Below are 18668 nucleotides of genomic sequence, written 5' to 3' on the forward strand. Positions count from 1 at the left end.
TTGCATTTTAAGGCATTTCTGGAAGTTGTTATTTTTTTGCATTTTTTCATAATAGTAAGGCTCATTTCTCATGTTTACTTTCCTCTCTGATCACAGGAAGATGCTCCAATCTCTGGGAAGACCAGAGCTCCACATGGCCCTGGAGGTGACCATCGTGAGTGGTTCAGGTCAGGAACATGCCGGGTGTTTGCTGCTGACCTCTGAGGTTCTGTTTGTGGTCAGTCTCAGTGAGGACACACAGCAGCAGGCTTTTCCCATCACAGAGGTATTAGACAGTAGAACACCCCTCAGGAGTCTTGGTACGCTGCTGTGTTATGCAGTACTTAATGTTCCCGTTCCTCTGCAGGTGGAGTGTCAGCAGGAACCAGGTCAGGAAGCCGAACTCAGCCTCACACTTCAGCAGCAGACAGTCTCCAGTGACACAGAGGTGAGGCTGACACTGAGCAAATAAACGAGACAGTTAACATTATTTAGAATAATCCTTATTGACCTCCTTATTCTTCTACTTGAAGAGCCAAAACACATCAAAAAGGTGAGGTAAAGTCATTCCTTTCAAAACATTTATTTCTAAATGTTTTGATCTTCACAACTGCATTATTTCCACATTAGTACAGGTGCTCATGCTACATGTACATCATGTGAGTGGTGATGACAACAATCACCACCGGTCAGTCCAACTCTTCATTAGTCATTGGTTGGTTTCCAGGACAACAAAGCTTTTACCCATCATCCCACACACTGTGTACTTGATTGCACATGTATAGAAACCACCTGCAGTTTGCCACAGTGGTAGTAATAATCCTGTGTGTCTCGGTCTCAGGGGGACGGTGTTCGTGAGCGCCTGTCAGAGCTGCAGTATCGACGTCTGGTGGATTACGTGATCAGAGCCTCCCAATTCCTTTCTCCGTCTGTTGCGTCTCTCCAGCTGCAGCCTCCGGTGACTCTCGCTGAGCCTCCACCTTCTGCCTGCAAGTCCTACCGCTACCTGGTAGATCCTGCGTTCTCCAAGGTGTTTGTCAGTAAGTTTAACATGGTGAAGAGTAGGGCTCTGCGCATCGGGTTCCACTGATAAACTTCCTGTCAGGGGCTACATCCACACTAATGTTTTTCTGGATAAGAATCTCATCCAGTCTCACTTGGTTCAGTTGGCCTTGACTTGTTGATTTGTCACAAAGTGCTTTTCCTCCAGAAGTAAACAAACAGCTTTAACCAAGGCAAGGTTTAGGTCCATGGTACTAACAGCATTCTGAGGGGAATAAATGAAGAGATTAAATGTAAGTTAAAGCTGGTTAATTCCTGTCAGATCAAATATATTAAAACAACGTACAGATTAACTGCATTACAATTGATAGATGTTAACAGAGTAACAACAAGGACAGAGTCCACACAGCCACTGTAAATACTGTTTGTCACAGTCCTTGGTTGTTGCACTCTTGGAAAAACAGTACCTCTGTGGTTTCCACTGGTGTCAGAATTTAAAGACATCAATTAAAAGATAAAACAGAAGTGTGGTTGTAGCCAAATACCGATGTGATTAGCCTTAACAATGGATAACACTGTAATGTTTTCTAAACAAAAAAAAAGTTAGGAAATACATTTTTTACCATTTAAATATATTTTATTGGTTATATACTGTATGTATGTATATTATATATAGATCTATCTTTCTAGACTTATATCTTGATAAAGCTTTTCCAGATTTATCCAGAACAATATAGTCTAGAAAATATTAGAAAATGTATTTCTGTCCAGATAAACTCAGAAGAACTTATAGGCTAAGTCTTTCTGGATTTATCTAAAATGTCTTTGGCTCTTTCTAGATAGATCTAGAAAGAACTAATCTGGGGGGGGGGGGGGCAGGATTTGTCTGGACAGGTTTCTGGTGTAATCTTTTTTTCTGGATACATCTAGAATAACTCTTCTAGAGCCATCGATCTAGATAGATATAAAATCAAATAGATGTGACATCAGTTTGACAGACACAAGCATTCCCTTATGATCTGACATTTACACTTTAGTCAGCACTACATGACATGTGGAGGAAGGATTATTTTAATCTGTCAGTGTGAAACCTCCTCACTGTTACAGACAGGTCTGTTTACTCCGTCCTACAGCAGACCTGGGCACAAAGGGTTACTGTGGCTGCAGGTTTTTCTTCCAACCTATCCAGAACACACTGACTGACCAATCAACTGTCTGAAGACTCATAGCAGTTGATTAATTAAGCCATGTCAGGTGTGCTACTGCTTGGTTAGAACAAAAACCTGCAGCCACTGTAGCCCTTAGTGGACCTAATTGTCCACCCCTGTTCTACAACTACTGTCTCCTGACTCTGGTTAAGTGCAATATTTAGACCATGTTGATAGAGATTTTGATAAATTCCCAGCTGTCAACCAAACACTTTTTTTTATTAAGATATAACTTAGTAGTTTTCTAACCAGACACTGATGCCAATGTCTGACTTTTCACTTTAATGTAAAGGTCTGTTGCCTTTCATGTTTATTGAAAAAATCTGAAACTTGTTTAAATAAAGTTATTCAAATAAAAAAGTCTGTCAATATTGTCTTATTATTGTGTGGATGTGAAACTTGAAAATCTACGGCAACAATTGGATTAGATTTGACAGTTCAGTCTTAACTTAGAAGACATCAACACTGTGTCGTTACAGTGCTTGATGAAAAGTTGGTACATTTCAAAAACTATAACAAAAGCTCAGAATATATAATATATATTAAACTTGTATGACTTTGCTGTTGTGGCAATAATAGAGAAACGGATGCCTTGACCACAACCCAAATAGTTGGTGAGAAAAAGTAATACACTTCAGTTAAACAATCGCAATGGGTGAAATTCAAAGAAAATGGACTGTGACAGGGAAGTACACGTGTCTCTGTCCCAGCTGATACTGAGTTAAAGGATCAGTGACTGTGTTTGAACATGTTTAACAAACAGAATGAAGTTGTTCAGTCAAATCACTCAAGTTCTTTCTCTATTTTTTTGGCTGAGCCTCAGATTTACACATCTAACCTTTTCATTGTGCTTTTAGACAGAGTACAAACGTTTCTGGAAATATGTTTCTTTTATAAATGTGAATGTAAAGTTGAACAAATACCGTTCACTTCCTGCTGCCCGTGTTTCCTGGCTTGTTGTTCAGTTTGGGTGAGCGCTGTGACCGTTTACGACTGACGGCACTCTCTACTGTCCTGAAGCTGGTGAAAGACGAGTCGTCTGAGAAAAGAGCAAGATGGAGTGGGATGGAGAGAGACATGTAGACCATTAGATTAACTGCTCACTGATTTCCTTGTGATATGAAACTTTTTTTTGTTATATATTGTTGTAGCCCAACATTTTCTGCCTGTTGTCCCACATGTTCTGTAATGCGTTCACCATGGAACAGTTTTGGTCTGTCTTTCTAATTCTCTTCTCTGTCCTTTCATTAAAACACTGTTTGCACTCTGCTTCATTTCCCGTCGTCTTCATTAATCATAAAGCACGCTTCATTAACATGTCCACACAATGTGAACTCTGACTAACTCCTGCACACAACATTGACACTTAATGGACAGACTGAAGTGGCTGCTTTGGCTGCAGGTCAATAAAATGAGACACAGTTTGACATGTGGAGAGGGGGGTGGGCAGTATTGACAATATCCTGGCCTCAGTTGTGGAGTAATATCACAGCCGTTGAAAATTGAGTTGTAAAATGTACTGTGGGGACACCTTCATTTTACTGCTTCAATGTTTCCTAAATTAACTCAGAGCTCTTTCACAGCAGAGAGCAGTGGAAAAGACTGACGTGGGAGTTTGATCAAACCAGGAAAAACAAACAAACCTAGACAATAAAATCAAACCTTAAACATTTACATTGATATGTTGTCTTTGTTTAAAAACAATTCCAAAATGTCAAACTTTAAAACCATAGGCCATTTTGATCCTAGGCCAACTATACTGGAAGCGCCCTCTGCTGGGAAGACAGAGATGGTGCCACATGCTTGGGAATGACCAACACATACCTGAAAATACTACATACAGTAAAACACAAGAATACTATCAAACTTGTGTTCGCATCTTTGTATGTTTGGGGACAGTGTTTTGAAAAAAAAAAAAAAACCTAATTGTGTCATTGGGGACATTTTGCAGGTATGGGGCAAAGAAGTGTATTAATGTCTATGAACAAAATCCCACGTGTGTGTGTGTGTGTGTGTACCTGAGACAGTGGAGATGGAGGTCTCGAGCAGAGCCTTCTTGTTGGCCTTCTTATTTTTATTCAGCTGCAGCTCCTGTTTCTTCAGAGTGGCCATGTACTTGGAGTAGGACCAAGACATCTGAGGGACAAAATCCACCAAAGGATGTAAATGGAACATGTGCTGTAGCGTTTTTGTCTATGTCGTATTTAATAATTAATTAATGATAACATTTATCTTTTTATTTTTATTATCTTTTTTTTCTAATTACCTCCATAATCTGTATAATAAAGATCATTTAAGTGTAATAATATATTACATATTATATATTAATATATTATATATATAATAAATATATTAATATATACGATATACTAAATATTTTATAAACTCTGACAGAATTTAACTTCCACATGATTGTGTCCCATCACAACAGCAGTGCTCCTCACCGGTTGTGTTGGAGACAGCAGCGCTGTCTGCCATGTCCAGTCTCTTTTTTTTCCATCTTGTTCTTCAGAGTCGTCCATGTCACTGTCAGAGTTGTCAGACTCTTGTGCGTCCCACTCTTGCTGCACAGCACAATGTGAAAGAACAAACAAAATTGAACAACATCATCAATGTAGACTTTAATCATCTCGGCTAATTCCTCTCACCAGGGCCTTCCTTCGCCTCTCGTCGTCTTCTACTTCCTGTTCCACCTCCTCATCTCTCCTTCTTTCACGTCGCACTCTGGCTCTGTGTTTGACTCGTTTCTGCTGCAGCAGAGGAAGGAGGTGACTCTTCTTGACACTTTTGCTCAGCTCTTGAAATTTGGGCCAGAACTTTAGCAGTTCACTGAACACTGACAGCTACAGGGAAACAGAGCATGTTGACGTTAGGACACGCAATTAAAAGCAAATAAGTCAAATTATTCTATCACACACACAGTTAACACAGAGAACCTGTGCTTCTCTAAAGATGTAAGGTCCAATCTCATGACGCTTCTCTCGGATGTTCTGGGCCTGTTCAGGAGTGATGTCTATCCTCAGCTCAGGTGGCATTGATGAGTCAATGAAACAGTCAATGATGGTGGTGATCTTCTGCTCAATGACTGTATCAGAGCAGTGGGAATGACAGAGGTCCTTCAGAGGAGAAAAAGAAGAAGAGTGCAGACATTACTGATACAGAATGACTAGTTTATTCTTCTTCTCTATTTCTCAGATAATCTGATGAAAGAAAACTGAATATTAAACTCCTGTTTTATCCCATCTTTGTCATCATCACATCATAATCAAAGTTAAGCTGTCAACCTCTTCTAATAGAACTAGAGAACTGTTCCTGAAGTACATGTTTGTCATTTGGATCGACACTTACTGAACACGACAGCTTGTCAAAGATCAACACCATTTTGATTTGTACCTTGTACCGCTGGACCTCCAGCCAGAAGAGCAGGTCATTCTCCAGGAAGCCTTCCTTCAGGGAGACAAAGTGCTGGAACTGTGTACATGTGACAGGGTTGAGTAAGAGCTGCCGGAACTCCAGGATCTCTCTGGAGGAACTCATCCACAGAACGTCAGGCTGCAGGAGGGAAATACAGAGGACATGGTGAGCTGTTGGCAAAGCTGCTTAAAGAAAATAGAAACATAAAAAACTGAGAGGAACCGATCACAGGTGTGTAGACATATTAAAAATAAATACAAAGCAGCGTGTGGTCTGACAAATGCAGATCTTAGACCTCCAAGCTACAGCCGTAGCTCATAGATAACTGGTAATGATTCTCATTCATTGAGAAAACCTGCTCTCTGCCAGTGATGACATCATGATCATAAAGACAAGAGTCACAATCATGCAGGAAAACTCCTTCCTGTAATCATGAGAAACGCTCATGCTTTATATCCATACTTTTACTGTGGAGCTGAGGGAAAGCTGCATGGAAAAGCCTCCAAAGCCTATTAGCTGAAGGTTAGAAATGCTGATGCTTTAATCTTATTTATCCTGGATCCAATTTGGAAAAAATAACCACAAGGCCAAAATGGCATTTGACAAAGACTGTGCTTGAAGCCAAGTCATGAACTGACTCACACATGCTTTCAGTCCAGGAAATGCCTCATTTCTCTTCATTCACAGGAGGATTCCTTCTTACCTTAAAGACTTTTCTTTTAGTTTTGCGTCTACGACGGCGCACTGGGCGTCTTCCTGAAGGCTGGTACTGCAGAGCAGAGAGAGACAAATAAAGTCAGAGACAGATTGCACTTGGATTGACAAAGACACTGAGCACCTCTCCAACTGCTCTGTTCTTAACACTCTGCCCTGTAACTTAAGCTGTGACTGCTTTTTACCTTTACCCTCACTCAGTGTGATCTCACTCCTGCACTCTCCTCTTTACCTCTCCAATATCACATCTGCCTCCCAGCCCTGAAACTCCTCTGTCCTGGTCTTCACCTCCTAACTGTCCTCCTCACCTCTCACTTACCTACACCTGCTAAGTGTTACTGTAATCTACCTCTACCTCTCTCCTCCTACTGACAGAACCATTGTGAACAATCATTAGAGAAGTGATAACATTTCCAGGTAAAGCAGCAGGACACACTGTGGTTCTGTTGACACTTAATGAGGCAACCTGAGAGAGGCTGCGGTTTCTCACATGGCAGATGGGTCTTATTTCCCATGACTGCCTACTATCAGGGTCAATAGACATTAGCATTGTTGCTAACAGTAGCATTTACTCTGGGAACAATAGATATGAGAAATAGTACTACTATTCTTGCCATCATCAGAAAGGCCAGTACGTTAACTTACTAATTGTACATACATATTTCTGTGCTGTTATATTTAACAGAATTGACTTCCTGAAAGGAGCTCTTGTGAAGTCCATGTTTATATGTGTATGGGACAACCCTATCTCATTTCAGCGAAACCAGTCTGCAACCTGTGACTCAGAGGTCAGTTTCTTAATTTCTAAGAAATAAGCCTTTTTTTTAATCTACACCTATTAGGCAGGGGCCTCACCTATTTGTGGACAGGTGATAGATGAGCACTAACAGCCAAATTAGCCAGTGTGTATTTCAGGTGACACTAACACTGTAGAAAACAGTTCAGATGAAGAAGAGAACCACGGGGAGAGTAAGAGAATGTAGACAGTTGTGAAATGATCATTAAATCTATTGTGGTAAACCACTGTGGGGTCCCTGACTCACTTGGGAGAAGGAGGGGTGAACTTGAAAGATGTAACTGTTAGTTACAGTTTGTTATCAAGAATGATTTTGGCTCATGACATTGGATCAAATTATCAACATAACATATTACAGAATCTGAGGAGGCAGTGAGTTTATTACTCTGGGTCTGCTCCATTTACCAGAGGAGTAATTCATGGTAGACATCTTAGATTTGAATGGACTGTTCTCAGTGTCTTTGTAGTGTCCTCTGTAGCCTAGTAAGGTGGCTCAACCAATCAGCCGCCTCCACCCCCCCGCCCTCCCCCCCCAAAAAAAAAAACCTCAAATACATTTTGAAGCCAATTTGTTTCTGTGCTGGTTATTTCCCAGTAACTGAGTACTACATTAGTGATAGTGATAAACCTACTGCCTTTTTGTTATGGTTGGTCACAAAGTAAAAAAAGCTAAACACAATTCACTTATTATAATATTTCTGTTGAAAATGCTCTATGTATAGAAATGCGGACACATTACAGCAACATATACTGAACTGAATCACGTTAAACTGATTGGGAATTAACATGAAAACCTCAAGAAAATTGCATTAAGCATCAAATCATTCCACTTATATAAGTTGCGACAGCAGTATCATCCCTCCCTGCAGTGACAGTTCACAGGCTCTGGGTGTGTCTGACCACTAATGATTTTTATCTCTGTTAAATTAACCGTTGCAGAAACCTCATGGCAGCGTCAATAGTTTGGATGCAGGTTTAAACACAGACACAGTGGTGTCTGTGGGAGACAGCGCTGATGAACTGCAAGCGTTTATGATGATGAACACACTGCGTGTTTACAGCCCAGCCATAGGCAGGATTTAATCACTAACAGAGTCACAACCATATATGTTAACCTTAGCTACTAAGGTCAATACAATTGGGATTAAGGTTGAGTGTGCAAGAACTTACAAACGTAAAACACACGATTACATTAAATTTATCCCCAGGAATTTAAATGACAATGGATCAATAGTTCGACTGTGTTCTTATTCATATTCTAAAAGTACAGTGAAAGGGTCTGCATACCTCAGGTTGTTTGTGTCTTGCTATAAACTCTGGTGAGGACAAGAACTGGGGCAGCCATACTTTCTCAATGTAATTCTTGACGATTTCCTGAACCATTTCTGCGGCCTCAACTGTGAGACTCTCAAACTTCAGTTTGTCTGGTCCACCAGTCAGGTCAAAGACCTACAGAGAGAAGAGAAGAAGAATGAAGGCTTCAGAAGATGCACAGAGCTGGAACACAGATTTGTTTGAGACTGGACTGAAGTGTATAAAAGATTAATATATTGGAAGAAAACATGAGGTGAGGGATAAACTGCCTACACTGAGACAGTGGATTAAAAACTGTTCTCCTCCTGCTGATCCCTGCTGTTCTCTTCATCTCCCCCGTCTGCTTTCTCTCCTCAAACATCACTCTGACCACACTCTCCTTTTTTATTTTTCTTATACATTTTTCTCTCATTTCATTCTGCACGCAAAAAGACATGCATGTGTGCTTGCACTCGCTCATACAAAGGCTTAAGAAATGAGAACCAGTCGCGGTACTGGAGCTAAAGTAAGGAGATGAAAGGGATGCAGTCTGAGACTGGATGATGGAGAGATTGAGAAAGTGAAGGGCCAGAGCAATAAAGCTGTCAGTCTGTACAGATCTCACGCAGACGAGAACCAACTCTGTGATGTCAGAACAGCAGCCAGACCACATCCCACTGAGTTAGGAGGCCCAGAATCTGCATCCTCATTAAACTGCTGCCTCATAGTGACTTTTTGATCGTATTTATGAGATGAGGATGACAAATGACAAAGATCAGGCTACAAACCAGAGTTTAGTATAAGTCAACAATTCAGTATGATCACCTGAATCTTTGACCTAAGCTTATTTGTAACAGTTTAATAAGGACTTATTTGTATGTTATCATATTGATGCACACATTTTTTGGTAGCTTGTTTACTAAGGAAGGAGAGCCAGTACTGCCACAACCTAGTGTGGTAGTGTCATGTTGTCATTCCTCCCAGGCACTGTTCTGTGCCATGAGGCATTATCAGGTGTGCTGTGGAAAATTATCCAATTTCAGATAATTAGTCCAAAAACTACAATTTATTTACTCTAAATAATTATAGTTATTTCAGCCCTGCTCTCATTTCCCCCAACCTATCTACAATAGGCAACCCTGGCTTTTCAGGCATGACTGCTAGAAACTAGGAGATCATTACAGGTCATTACATATACTTTGTGTGGTATTTTGGTTGGGTTTTCTAATGTAAAATATAAGCAGTGACTCAACAAACTCTGGGAAACACTGCTCTATGGAAATCCACAAGAATGAAGCTTTTGAAGATTTTTTATATAACTGTAGCTTTTTATCTCTCCAGTTAGGAGTGATTAAAAAAACAGATTCCAGCTCAGGGATGTCTGTAACTTCGACAGTTTTGAGGAAATTACCAAATCAGGTTTAAATGCAACATAATACAGAAGAAGCACAGGTCTGAAAATGCAAATAAATCATTACTATAAGTAGTCCTGCTCTGACCCAAAATCCCAGGAACTAATCTCAGACTATAAATTGCATCAGATTTTAGGTTAGGTACAATAAAATATAGAATTGGCCTTAGTCTCATTGTACATACAGTTAGACATATACTCCTAACAAACTTTTTTCTCTGCATTTAAGCACTCGTGAAGGAGCATGGAATTTTGGCACTTGCTCAATGCAGCAGAGCCGACCATTGCAGGATTCAAACCTACAATCCTCTAATAGGCTACCTAGTGGTAAATTATCATCATGTTCTCTCCTCCATCCAAATCCTCCTACCTCTGGTTTTAATTCTAACCATGCCCTGTCATCTCTGTGCTGCAGCGACAGTCTGCTGTCAGAACTGTCAACATGAGAACAGCAGGAGGCCAGAGCTGGGAAACTGTGCAACCTCTGTCCATCGCATGTGGACAGAGCCCATAACATGGCTCTAGTCATGTGATTGTTGGGCTCTGTCTCAGACTCCTTTATACTAAACTGGTGTATGCTGATACAGTTGAACATTTTGTGGTTTGTATTGTGTTTCTGGTGTACTGTACCTCATCCTGTTGTTGCACTGTGGCGGGGCTGTTGGGACCAAAGAAGTACATCCTGTTGAGGTATTTGGTTGCAATCTGGACAGACCTTTCTTTCTTGACAAGCGCATCTTCACGACTTCTCCTGTACTGTTCCAAATCTCCAAAGCATTCCATGTGAATACTGTGCAAAAACATTAATTTTTCGTTAAATGCACTTTATTTGGCACATTTTTAGTACATGTCATATATGTTACCTGGCGTCATGCTCCTGGAGGAAAACCATGAAATATCCAGGCTCATGGCGGTGACGAAGTAAAGCATCAAGACTGTAACCTTGGTACCGTTGAGGTACTCTAGACCAGGACTCAGACAAATGGGGGTCTTTTAAAGATACAGGACCCACAGAGGGCAGGGAGAGAGCCTGTTGAAGCAGTAAGTAAAGGAAAGTGAACTACTTGTCTTTGTGACACAGCACACCACTGCACACAACCAAATGTGACCTCTGCTTTTAACCCATCACCAAAGTGAACAGTGGGCAGCTTTTAAGCGCCCAGGGAGCAGTGTGTGGGGACGATGCCATGCTCAGAGCACCTCAGTGATAACTTGGCAGCTGGTGGACTTGAATCTGAAGACTTCCGGACCCAAGTCCGCTTCCTTAACTACCAACCCACCACTGCCTTAATTCAGGATGTGAAAAATAACCTACGCTAATATTATATATACAGTATATATATTATAATATATACACGCACTACAGAATTAATTAATCATGATTAATCCACAGTGATTATAATCAATCTTATTAAAATTTGTAATCCAACCCAATAATTTGTTTAAATATTTTTAAAGTGATTCTGCCTATCACTGGCTCTCTCTCAAATTAATTGTTATTCATCCTACAGGAGAGGGTTGATCTGCAGTTATTACAGACAATTGTATTTTTTGTCTAAAAAGACTAATTCATTAATTAATTAAGCAGCTACTGACTGACCTCTCTCAATCGGCGCTCTGATTCCTCCAGAGCAGTCTGCAGCTCCCTGTACTCCTCACCAATCACCTCATGCGTCTCCTCATATAACTGCACCTGGAGGGTCATACAGTAAGGCCAAATGGAAGAGGTGGATTATAATATTATAACCGAGGCAGATATATTTCCAGACAAAAATATGAATCTGGAAAATAATAGACACATGGAAAAGACTATTTAAACATTTGGGATAAACATCTCTGTGGTTTCTCTGAATGTTGATTTTGACATTGAAGGTTTTTGATTTGAACTTGTGATGTTTTCTTGTTACTCATTAAATCATCATATTTGAAGTTCAATTGGCTGTCTGTGCCCTAAGATTACCTTCTGAAAAGACTCCTGGTCATTGCTGACCAAGAGCACCCACGGCTCCAGTAGGATGTTCAGGGTGTGCTCCTCAGCTTTGTCAAACAGCTCTTCAAAGGCTGGCTTCAGTTGTTCCTGCACCTTCCTTCTGACTTCTTCATCCACGCCGATGCTTCTCCCAGCATAGGTGTACAAATATGTGGTGAAGAGGAGCTGCAGGCATGAAGAGTGATCATGTACAGGAAACATTATTCCTCCATGACCCCACTCCCACACTGCTCTCAATGCTAGCATTCACACATCAGTGCTGATGTGACCTCCCATCAGATAAATGTTAGTCTTGAACTTTACTGACTACAGAACGATGAGAAGATCATCTAAATGCCCCAAAGATTAATTGAAGAGAAAAAGGTTTCCCTGTGAGGTATTCTGGATCACACCGCTCTGTTTTTCTCCCTGCAGCTGTAGTTAGACAGAGTGGTTCTGGCTGAATAAACTGGTGCAGCAGACCCCACGGGGTTGATCTGACTCACTTGATTTTATGAGGGTTTAAATCTTTTTGCTTAGTGAGGGGTAGAGAAGCAGTGCAGAGAATGGGAGAGGCAGCACTAATGGAGCTTGCAGCGAGGTCAGGTGCACATGTGAGCAAAACACTTTTAACTACTACAAGACATTGCCTTTTTTTATTCTTTTGGCAGTTTTGTTTCTACAACAACCGTGTTGTGATTAAGGAGTGTGATTTGCCTTTTTTTGTAGAAGACTATGTTAATAATCCATAATTGCAGTTGTGTTGGCTTTAACCTATTTTCCACAAAGATATGATTTCACTGGAATATATTGTACCTCTTTATTTTTACTACATAAAATTAACTTGACATTGTACAGTTGGCTTTGGTGGAAATTCAAAAATATAAAACCATGGACAGTTTATCTTCTGAAGTAATGTTTTTTTTTTCACTTCTAATGGCCATGATGTGATCCAAAAAAATTGTTTTGTGACAGAAAAAAACCAATATACTAAAAAGTATCAGGAAGCGAGTAGAGTTCAGATGCCTGAGTTGTTTTCCCCATTTTCTTTAAATAAAAACAAAGGAAAAAAATGTGTCTTTTATTGCTCAAAATTTCTAAGATGAAAAGTAGATACTGTGTGTGCGTGTGTTTTTTTAATGTGATCACACTAAAATCCTATACTAATAATTTCCTGAAAAAGTTTTCAAAATAAAAGTTTCTCAAAAATGACTAAAAATGCACTAATTTGCCTTAAAATAATTAGCTATGTCAATTTCTGTGGTTAAAATTCAGAAAATATATAATTTTTTGATATGCCAACTTTTGATCACAATAAAATACTATACTGATAATTTCCTGAAAAAGTTTTCAAAAATAAAAGTTTTTCAAAAATGACTTAATATGCACTCATTATCCTTAACCCTCCTGTCTTGTTCACCCCACACCCCTGACTTTAGTGTTCTTGTTCAAATTTGACCGGCCTGTTTTAACTGCTCTTAAACTAACACAAAAACTATCAATCACCACCAAATTTTTATTGGACTCTTTAGCTGAGAACAATGCCCCAGAGTAGTGGTTAACATAAAAAACTACATTCAAAATACAAAAAGGCACTGAAAATGTATAACAATGAATGTAATGTAATATAAAAAAAAGGGGAAAAAAGGGACCAAACTCAACATGAAGTGTATGTGTGTGTATGTACTTTGCACTGACCTGGGCCACCCTCTGCACTCTGTACGGATCCAGACCATCTTGGTAGAAGAGCTCATGATAGTGCTGCAGGTCAGTCCAGAAGTAAACTGCATTCACCCACAGCTGAGACAGGAGACAGTTTTCACTTGTTTATCCACCACTGTGCCAAGCAGCATCCATAACATATCGTAGTGAACATTGTATTGTAGGTGTATTTGTACCTGGTTTCCGGACTGCACACAAAAGTGTGTGAAATAGGATCCGGTGCGTGACTCCACAAACAAAGCATGCGACATCTTTTCCATGCTTTCATTTTCCTGTGCCTGAGAACATAATGTTGTTTATATCATCAGAGGAAGGAACAATGACAGGCAGTGACCATTCAGTTTGAGATACAGTCTAAGCCTTGACACGAGAAAATAAATGGCCAGGATACCAATTTAAAAACATTCAGAGTCAATGTAAAATCCTAAAACTGTATTATGGCACATGTTGCCTGATCTTCTGGTGTACTTTGTGTTTGTTTGCCTTTTTTACAAGATGGACTACAATTAAATGACTTGAGAAGTTAATGGTGGTGCATATTATTTTTGAAGGATTTTTTAACCATGAAAAATCTACTTAAATTTCCAATAATTGTTTTAATTGCACTCATTCTGAGATGGAAAGAACTTTGAATAGTTGCATTACAATAACTAAGAACCTTTTTTTTTACAAACAAAATGTCAAATTGCAAGGTAAATATCATTATAAAGAGTCTGTTCCAGTAAGTATTTGGCAGGTTGCAAAGGTTCTGTGTTTCTCTGTTTGCTCCTATACATTATACCAAACATTTCCTTAATTTTATGTCTGATTGATGGAAAATGAAAAAGACAAATTGAGGAGACTCGTACACCCACCATGTCCTCTTCTAAAAGGGCAGGAATGGAGGGTTGGGTCAAGGAGGTGTCTGAAATGTGAGGCACAGTGGAACTGTCACAGCGTGGTTGTCTGACCAATGAAGGCGCACTCCACAATTCTGTCCACAGCCTGTTATGTTGATCTTCATGATCTTCTTCAGCTGCTTCAGAAGTCCAGAATCGTGGAGCCCTTAAAAAAAAAAAAGAAACACTTTTTTTTCACTTTCATAGTCTCATATCAATGCTTGTACTTTGTATGAAACAGGGTAGTACAGTATCTGTAATGGTAAAAGTGTAACTTCTCTAAACTACTTAAAAGGACTAAATTATACAGATTTCCACAAACATAGTTAAATTCAGGTTAAAAGCTGAATAGTCACCAATAGTGAAGCAGGTCCTTTGTGAGGCAGGGTTGAACTGAACGTAATTTCTCCTCTGTCCAGCAGGGGGAAGTCTTTAGCCCAAGTGTAGAGAGCAGCTCGGGGTTAAGGCTGCTGTGACTGCTGCTGAGTAGGTATCTGCTCCTAATCAGGACCAAAAATCTGAAACGAAACACCACATCACACACTGAATACTGATTTAAACAAAATGATGTCTATGATATACTGGTTTAACACCAAAGAGAAAAATTTGTCAGATCTTTGAAGGAGACAGTTGCTCACCTGTTCTTTCGTTCGGTGTCCTGTAGTGATTTCAGTTTTTCTATATCCATCCACAGACTAAGTAATTTTTCTCCTGTGGTTCCTTGCAAAAACTCTTTAAACTCGTCTAAACCTGGTTTATTTTCCTGGTAACATGTACCAGGATGACAAATGTCACAGACGTTTCCCAGGTCTATATTCCAGGTTCTCTCATCTGTTTTCTTCTCAGCCAACTGTGACTCCTGCTCCTCTCCAAGACCTTTGAATTCACACAATTTTTCTTTAGTGGTAAAGTTTGTCTGCTCGCCTGGTATGTTGAAACAGCCAAATATGTTTCCCTGGCACACATCATCCATTGTGCTCAATTGTTTAACTAAACTGGCAGGTGCAAACTCCAGCTGTGGTTCAGAGGGCTCACAGTACTGGCTGCTGGACTGTGTGAGAAAATCCATCTCCAAACCGCCTGTGATAGTCTGATTAAGAAAATCCATCTCCAAACCGCCTGTGATAGTTTGATTAAGAAAATCCATCTCTGAGCCGCCTGTGATGGACTGTTGGAAGAAGTCCATCCCCGAGCTGTCTGTGATGGGCTGTTGGAAGAAGTCCATCCGAGCTGTCTGTGATGGGNNNTCTGTGATGGGCTGTTGGAAGAAGTCCATCTCCGAGCTGTCTGTGATGGGCTGTTGGAAGAAGTCCATCTCCGAGCTACCTACTACAGGCTCTGTAAGGCAGAAGTTCCAATTCTCCTGTGAGCTGCCGACTTCCTGGGTTTTATCTTGTTCATCGTAAAAGAAGGAAGGGCACGATGAGGGCCGAGAGGAAAAGCTTGTCATTTTCTCTGGCTCAGGAAAGTCGGCGAATGTCACCCTGTTTTTTGTATCACTGGATTTTTTCTTATCAGAAAGACATGGAAAGTCATGCTTTGTCATCACACCTGGAAGAGATAAAGACATATTAAAATTTCTCTTGAGACAAACATTTTTAAGCTTGAACTCTTCAGTGTGAACCTTGTATAGATGAAATGTTCTCCAGAGAATGTGATCTCTTCAGAGGATCTGGTGCATCATGACTTTGACCGACAAACTCAGAGGACATGCCCAACTGTGGGGCTGACTGTGACCTCCTGCTTGAGCCTCTCTTCCTTCTCTGGACACCAAAGCTCGACTCCCACCGACACAATAATTTGGCAAGTCTAAAAAAGGACACACATTTACAAGGTTGATATAGAATGTAGTACATTTACTCTGGGTGTAAATGACTTTAAACACATGGATGATTGTGCGACACAAGTCCTTTTCAAATACAAAAACCCAACATATTGTTCTCGGTAAAGATACACACTAATTATAACAGGAGGAAAATAAAACAGAAATGTTAAAGGTAATGTTTTTGGTTTTTTTTGTCTTTCACGGCATGTGTGTTTGTAGGTTAAAAAGCACAGTCAGTCACCTGACCTCAGNNATGTGACCTTATGGAGTGTCAACAGATAAATAAGGAACTAGGTGGATAAAAATAAACAGAAGGGCAAAAATAGCAGTGAAGCTAAGGGAAAAAATATTGATAAATAAAAAATTGCAAATACTATACTTACTGATAATCACATTTAAGATATAATGCATTGCATAGGAAAGAGTTAATTGCGTTTAGGTCAGTAGCTAAGCACAGTGGTTATATCAGTTAAAGTGAAAAGTGAGCAAATGCAAGATGCTGCTGCCCTGAATGGAAAGACACGAAGTTAAACCTAATTATGTAATAAAAATTCTATATAAACTTAAAATATGCATACTACTGGAGTTTTAATGTATAATGCAAAAGTATACCGCATGAGCCAACATTAGTATTACCTGTACTCAAAGTAACAGTCACTCTGGAGGAAGAATGGCAACCTTTCACTCATGATCCACTCCAGCCCTTGTTCTTTGTCCAGACACTGCAAAAGCATAGGACAGATTTGTCCTGTCAATCCTCTACAACAGAAATGTCCAAAACTTTTTCCAAAAAGTTTTAAGGTCCACCACACTGCACAACAAGTCACAGTACTACATACAGTCTGCTATAAACTGCAATACAGGCATCTGATTATCTTCGCCATCAGGCTTGTCTATGAATAATCATATGACTTATTGTCTTCTCACAGAGACAGGGTAGCGGTTATCCACAGGGGTAATGGTCAGCAGTGAGGGGTCACCCATGCTGAGCTGTGACTTCGTCTCCTGGAGGACAGATCTGATTTTTCTGGCGATTAACTCTGCCTCTTCACTGGCCACTTCAAAGACCCCAGTGTTCTGGTTAAAAAGTAGAGTCTCTGAAAAGCACTAGGAAAATATGGCATCAGTTAGGTGTAATACTTTGGGTGATGTGACGTAACATGCTGTAAAGCTACAGTACCAGTGTGTTTAAGAAGTCGTTGAAGAAATGTGACAGAACGTCATCAGATGCGAGTGCATCTTCCTGTATGAAAATAAATATGATCGTTTTTAATGGTGTGTTACCTTGAAAATTGAAGAATTGTTTTATAAGAAAAATAAACTTTTACTTACAAAATTGTCAGAAGTTATTTGTGGCAACTCTGTAAATACAACAAAAAACTCGGTTAAAATTCAATACCTAAGCACTTTGAAAAGTGTAGTTAATCTGGAGAATAATTCATCAATAATTCATTCAACATGTGTTGAAAACAAATCTATTAGATTAGAAGATGATTCTGTAAAACGTCTGGTTCACCAGAGCCCTTTGTGGGACACTTTGGAACCATATATCTACTTCACTAAAGAAAAATATTTAAAAAATTAAATATACATTTTTATAGTTTTAGGTTTTTTGGCCAATGAAATGTTTTGTGCAGGATTGGTGAAGGAAAAACTACAGTAGAAATACATCAAGTAAACACACAATCATAAAAATGTAAGTTTATTAAATTAAAAAATCTATTTTTGTTTTCTCAGTGATTTGCCATTTTGTTTTTATCATATTTATTAAACAACACTTTTTATTGACCCTAGGTTATGGGTAAAAACAAAGTTTATTAAAGTATTTTACATCACCCTACAATACTATTGGGAGACTTGTGATGATGCTTTTGAAAAGTTGGGCAGATATTTCTTTTGTTATAGAACATTGATTTTGTTGCACATTTGAAACCCTCAGCCTTTGCAGACTCTTCATCTCATCAATTTCTATTAAATTTCTCTTAATTCGTGACCATTTTCACTGCAACACGTTATATTTATAATTCTGGAAACATCTGAGGAGTGATACCTTTCAATCATGAATTTTTGTTTCTGCCGCAGCATGCAAGCCACACATCGACAAAATCCTCAACAATAATAATAATAGCTGAACTTTGTAGCACAAACTAAACAGTGACATCTAACTTCAAAAATTTATATCTTGGTGTTACTGCGATACACTTTGTAGGTGTAAACACAGTCTCATTGTCAGTGCTAAGGCTCTGATAGTAAAAAATACTTATTTTCAGTGGCATTCTTACCTATAGAAATTGTTGCATACATGTTCACCTCTGACAGTAACACCTCAGTGTGTTCTGGGAGTCTGGATTGTATGGCAGCAAATAAAGTCACTTTACTACCTTCTTGGCCTTTACTCTATTGGCTCGTTTCTTCTGGTGGTTGGGGGGGACATTTCATGGCAGTTGGCATTAAAAA

The 18668-nt window shown here is 39.5% G+C and overlaps 2 protein-coding genes across 2 annotated transcripts; one reads left to right on the plus strand and one right to left on the minus strand.

The window, feature by feature from the left end:
• Positions 1 to 17: 17 nt before the first annotated feature.
• On the plus strand, positions 18 to 1975 carry LOC103388908 (vacuolar protein sorting-associated protein 13B-like). Its single transcript, XM_008324122.3, has 3 exons — positions 18 to 265; positions 347 to 427; positions 821 to 1975. The coding sequence occupies exons 1-3, from the start codon at positions 71 to 73 to the stop codon at positions 1067 to 1069; spliced, it is 525 nt and encodes a 174-aa protein (XP_008322344.3). The 5' UTR covers positions 18 to 70; the 3' UTR covers positions 1070 to 1975.
• rgs22 (regulator of G protein signaling 22) lies at positions 1110 to 18662 on the minus strand. Its single transcript, XM_008324123.3, has 24 exons — positions 18494 to 18662; positions 17544 to 17572; positions 17392 to 17454; positions 17139 to 17318; positions 16848 to 16933; positions 16011 to 16195; positions 15025 to 15937; positions 14743 to 14904; positions 14363 to 14552; positions 13685 to 13786; positions 13485 to 13586; positions 11778 to 11972; positions 11418 to 11510; positions 10681 to 10847; positions 10448 to 10607; positions 8401 to 8562; positions 6307 to 6372; positions 5583 to 5741; positions 5126 to 5305; positions 4838 to 5032; positions 4634 to 4753; positions 4208 to 4325; positions 3113 to 3228; positions 1110 to 1246 (listed from the first exon to the last, which is right to left on the minus strand). The coding sequence occupies exons 1-23, from the start codon at positions 18513 to 18515 to the stop codon at positions 3116 to 3118; spliced, it is 3762 nt and encodes a 1253-aa protein (XP_008322345.1). The 5' UTR covers positions 18516 to 18662; the 3' UTR covers positions 1110 to 1246; positions 3113 to 3115.
• Between the last annotated feature and the right edge of the window lie 6 nt (positions 18663 to 18668).

Source organism: Cynoglossus semilaevis, chromosome 13 (genome assembly GCF_000523025.1).
Source record: "Cynoglossus semilaevis isolate Cse_v1.0 chromosome 13, Cse_v1.0, whole genome shotgun sequence".
Lineage (NCBI taxonomy): Eukaryota > Metazoa > Chordata > Actinopteri > Pleuronectiformes > Cynoglossidae > Cynoglossus > Cynoglossus semilaevis.

Coding starts and splice junctions, on each gene's coding strand:
- LOC103388908 (XM_008324122.3), top strand. CDS start 71: ATGTTTACTTTCCTCTCTGATCACAGGAAGATGCTCCAATCTCTGGGA. Junction 266..346: donor AGGCTTTTCCCATCACAGAG/GTATTAGACAGT, acceptor GTTCCTCTGCAG/GTGGAGTGTCAGCAGGAACC. Junction 428..820: donor CAGTCTCCAGTGACACAGAG/GTGAGGCTGACA, acceptor TCTCGGTCTCAG/GGGGACGGTGTTCGTGAGCG.